Below are 4858 nucleotides of genomic sequence, written 5' to 3'. Positions count from 1 at the left end.
TTTTGGTTTTCATTTTATTTAAGTTCTAATAAAGTTATCATAGTAACCAGCATGTGTCATGTGACTCATCTTATTAAATACAGCAAAGTATTTTGATTAACCGTCACGTTCTCTATATTAAGGTTAACAATTAACTAACCTAACTATGAGTTAAACAGCAGGTAGAGTAAACATGCTCTAGCCAAACACAGCACAGGATAGCCTGTGGTGTCACAATAACAACAGGAGAATGATTGACAGCTGCAGAATAAAGAACTGTTGATCCTGACAGTCGACGCTGAGGGCAGATGTATTGATCCTGACAGTCGTACTCAGGGCACAATACAGGTCCTGACAGACAGCACAGAGGGTTTAATCAAAAATAATTGTTTGTTAAACTGTTTGAAGGCACACAGGAAGTGACATCACAAACATCAACACACAGTTCAGTTCGTCCTCCTGCCACGGCCCGAGCCCCTACGTGTCAATGAGTGGCTGGCCTCTCTGATTGGCCGGTTTGCGGGCAGCGTGGCGGCGGCTGCAGAGGAGGGCGAGGCAGACAGGAAGGACGCAGTAACCGACAGCTCGAGGGTCGGCTCTCGTACAGGAGAACAGGAAGAGAAAGAGCTGCAGGTATGGCAGCAGGAAGACTGACGCCCACATCCAGACAGGAAGTGGCGGCAGGTAAGCACTAAGGCTCTGAGACCAGCTGATGGCGAGTGGCGGGGCTGACGGGCCGGCCCCACCTCTCTGCACAAGCTCCAAACTGAAGCTGTGGACCTCAAAGACGTAATACACCGCCATGACGCTGAGCAGCAGGTAGAGAGCCACGCCCACCCATCCCATCCGCTGACGGAAGTTCATCATCCTCCATACTGTGGGGAGAAACAATCAATAATCATGCTGTCAATACATCCTCCATACTGAGGGGAGAAACAATCAATAATCATGCTGTCAATACATCCTCCATACTGAGGGGAGAAACAATCAATAATCATGTTGTCAATACATCCTCAATATGTTTGGGAGAAACAATCAATCAATAATCATGTTGTCAATACATCCTCAATATGTTTGGGAGAAACAATCAATCAATAATCATGTTGTCAATACATCCTCAATATGTTTGGGAGAAACAATCAATCAATAATCATGTTGTCAATACATCCTCCATACTGAGGGGAGAAACAATCAATAATCATGTTCAAGATATTAACATATCACCAGTAGTTTTTATGACGTATCAATACTAGAAGAAATGAAAAGTCAGTAATCAATATGTCAGCCCATCCTCTGAGAACGTTCAGCATCCTCCATACTGATAATACTAAAAGCTAATAATCAATCAATGAATAATCAATCAGTACTGCCGCCTTTAGCCTGTGCCAGTTTCCAGCTAAATTTCAGGACATTTAAATCCATACTCACCATTAACATTACATTCAAACCGGATTTTATATCAAGCCTGCACATTTAAAGTTCCTGCCTGTTCCTGCCAGACTCCATTCATTTTTAGTCAGTTTTAACACTGTTTATATGCAGCGTTCTGTTCATGAGCCCGGTTTAAAACAATATTAAATCTGACCTGACCTCGGGTAACTGTAGCAGAGTTCCCGAGACTCTCTGCGCCAGACTCCATTCATTTTTAGTCAGTTTTAACACTGTTTATATGCAGCGTTCTGTTCATGAGCCCGGTTTAAAACAATATTAAATCTGACCTGACCTCGGGTAACTGTAGCAGAGTTCCCGAGACTCTCTGCGCCAGACTCCATTCATTTTTAGTCAGTTTTAACACTGTTTATATGCAGCGTTCTGTTCATGAGCCCGGTTTAAAACAATATTAAATCTGACCTGACCTCGGGTAACTGTAGCAGAGTTCCCGAGACTCTCTGCGCCAGACTCCATTCATTTTTAGTCAGTTTTAACACTGTTTATATGCAGCGTTCTGTTCATGAGCCCGGTTTAAAACAATATTAAATCTGACCTGACCTCGGGTAACTGTAGCAGAGTTCCCGAGACTCTCTGCGCCAGACTCCATTCATTTTTAGTCAGTTTTAACACTGTTTATATGCAGCGTTCTGTTCATGAGCCCGGTTTAAAACAATATTAAATCTGACCTGACCTCGGGTAACTGTAGCAGAGTTCCCGAGACTCTCTGCGCCAGACTCCATTCATTTTTCAACTCTGTGATGTTTCCTGCCGACCTCCATCTTGCTCTGTTTATTTACACACAGAGATTCAGCAGCTTGTTAGCCTGTTAGCAGCCCGTTAGCCTCTTAGCTCTTGTTTTTATCATCTTACCTTCCTTCGCGCGGAATCTTTCAAATTAAACTTCGGCCGTAGGCTCGTTTTTAATCCGCTGTGGGTCCCGGAGGTCCGGGAGTCACGTCTCTCTCTTCCTGTTTTGTCACCTGACACCCACGGATGACGTCATTCACAGGCCCGATTCTCCAGCGCCTCCTGTTGTTCAAATACTACGGTGGCCGAAAGCTGCAAAAGTAATAAATAATAAATTAATGTGCCATTACTCTAAAATAATATTAAAAATACGACCTTACTACAAAATAATATTAAAAATACACAACTCTTACTACAGATTAAATTTAAAAATACACAAGTCTTACTACAGATTAAAAGAAAAAATACGACTCTGCTACTACAACTACTACTACTGCTTCTACTAATACTACTACTGCTACTACAACTACTATTACTACTACTACTACTACTGCTTCTACTACTACTACTACTGCTTCTACTAATACTACTACAACTACTACTACTACTTCTACTACTACTACTACTGCTACTACTACTACTGCTTCTACTACTACTACTACTGCTACTACAACTACTACTACTACTACTACTACTACTGCTTCTACTACTACTACTACTGCTTCTACTAATACTACTACAACTACTACTACTACTTCTACTACTACTGCTACTACTACTACTGCTTCTACTACTACTACTACTGCTACTACAACTACTACTACTACTACTACTACTGTTTCTACTACTACTACTACTGCTACTACAACTACTACTACTACTACTGCTACTACAACTACTACTACTGCTTCTACTAATACTACTACTGCTACTACAACTACTACAACTACTACTACTACTGCTTCTACTACTACTACTACTACTGCTACTACTGCTTCTACTACTACTACTACTACTACTGCTACTACAACTACTACTACTGCTTCTACTAATACTACTACAACTACTACTACTACTACTACTACTACTGCTTCTACTACTACTACTACTGCTACTACAACTACTACTACTGCTTCTACTAACTACTACAACTACTACTACTACTACTACTACTGCTTCTACTACTACTACTACTGCTTCTACTAATACTACTACAACTACTACTACTACTACTACTACTGCTTCTACTACTACTACTACTGCTTCTACTAATACTACTACTGCTACTACAACTACTACTACTACTACTACTACTACTACAACTACTACTACTGCTTCTACTAATACTACTACAACTACTACTACTACTACTACTACTGCTTCTACTACTACTACTACTGCTTCTACTAATACTACTACAACTACTACTACTACTTCTACTACTACTACTACTGCTACTACTACTACTGCTTCTACTACTACTACTACTGCTACTACAACTACTACTACTACTACTACTACTACTGCTTCTACTACTACTACTACTGCTTCTACTAATACTACTACAACTACTACTACTACTTCTACTACTACTGCTACTACTACTACTGCTTCTACTACTACTACTACTGCTACTACTACTACTACTGTTTCTACTACTACTACTACTGCTACTACAACTACTACTACTACTACTGCTACTACAACTACTACTACTGCTTCTACTAATACTACTACTGCTACTACAACTACTACAACTACTACTACTACTGCTTCTACTACTACTACTACTACTGCTACTACTGCTTCTACTACTACTACTACTACTACTGCTACTACAACTACTACTACTGCTTCTACTAATACTACTACAACTACTACTACTACTACTACTACTACTGCTTCTACTACTACTACTACTGCTACTACAACTACTACTACTGCTTCTACTAATACTACTACAACTACTACTACTACTACTACTACTGCTTCTACTACTACTACTACTGCTTCTACTAATACTACTACAACTACTACTACTACTACTACTACTGCTTCTACTACTACTACTACTGCTTCTACTAATACTACTACTGCTACTACAACTACTACTACTACTACTACTACTGCTACTACAACTACTACTACTGCTTCTACTAATACTACTACAACTACTACTACTACTACTACTACTGCTTCTACTACTACTACTACTGCTTCTACTAATACTACTACAACTACTACTACTACTACTACTACTGCTTCTACTACTACTACTACTGCTTCTACTAATAGTACTACTGCTACTACAACTACTACTACTACTACTACTACTGCTACTACAACTACTACTACTGCTTCTACTAATACTACTACAACTACTACTACTACTACGTAGTACGTCTCTCTCTTCCTGTTTTGTCACCTGACACCCACGGATGACGTCATTCACAGGCCCGATTCTCCAGCGCCTCCTGTTGTTCAAATACTACGGTGGCCGAAAGCTGCAAAAGTAATAAATAATAAATTAATGTGCCATTACTCTAAAATAATATTAAAAATACGACCTTACTACAAAATAATATTAAAAATACACAACTCTTACTACAGATTAAATTTAAAAATACACAAGTCTTACTACAGATTAAAAGAAAAAATACGACTCTGCTACTACAACTACTACTACTGCTTCTACTAATAC

At 39.5% G+C, this 4858-nt stretch overlaps 1 protein-coding gene across 4 annotated transcripts; it reads right to left on the bottom strand.

Annotated features, from left to right (window-relative positions):
* tmem251 (transmembrane protein 251) lies at positions 1–2558 on the bottom strand. Of its 4 annotated transcripts, XM_038726896.1 has the most exons (3): positions 2281–2558; positions 2102–2195; positions 1–854 (listed from the first exon to the last, which is right to left on the bottom strand). In XM_038726896.1, the coding sequence occupies exons 2-3, from the start codon at positions 2148–2150 to the stop codon at positions 457–459; spliced, it is 447 nt and encodes a 148-aa protein (XP_038582824.1). In that variant the 5' UTR covers positions 2151–2195; positions 2281–2558; the 3' UTR covers positions 1–456. The 4 variants fall into 4 exon arrangements, with proteins under 4 accessions (XP_038582824.1, XP_038582826.1, XP_038582825.1 ...); XM_038726898.1 differs by lacking the exon at positions 2102–2195 and having other exon boundaries at positions 2281–2555; XM_038726897.1 differs by lacking the exons at positions 2102–2195; positions 2281–2558 and adding an exon at positions 1570–2063.
* Positions 2559–4858: the final 2300 nt, after the last annotated feature.

The sequence above is a fragment of the Micropterus salmoides genome, unplaced genomic scaffold (genome assembly GCF_014851395.1).
Source record: "Micropterus salmoides isolate LMB-PRFRI ecotype aquatic unplaced genomic scaffold, ASM1485139v1 Ms_hic_scaffold_18, whole genome shotgun sequence".
Classification (NCBI taxonomy): Eukaryota; Metazoa; Chordata; class Actinopteri; order Centrarchiformes; family Centrarchidae; genus Micropterus; species Micropterus salmoides.
The sequence above is the reverse complement of the archived record's forward strand: the minus strand, read 5'-3'. Positions and strand labels throughout refer to the sequence as shown.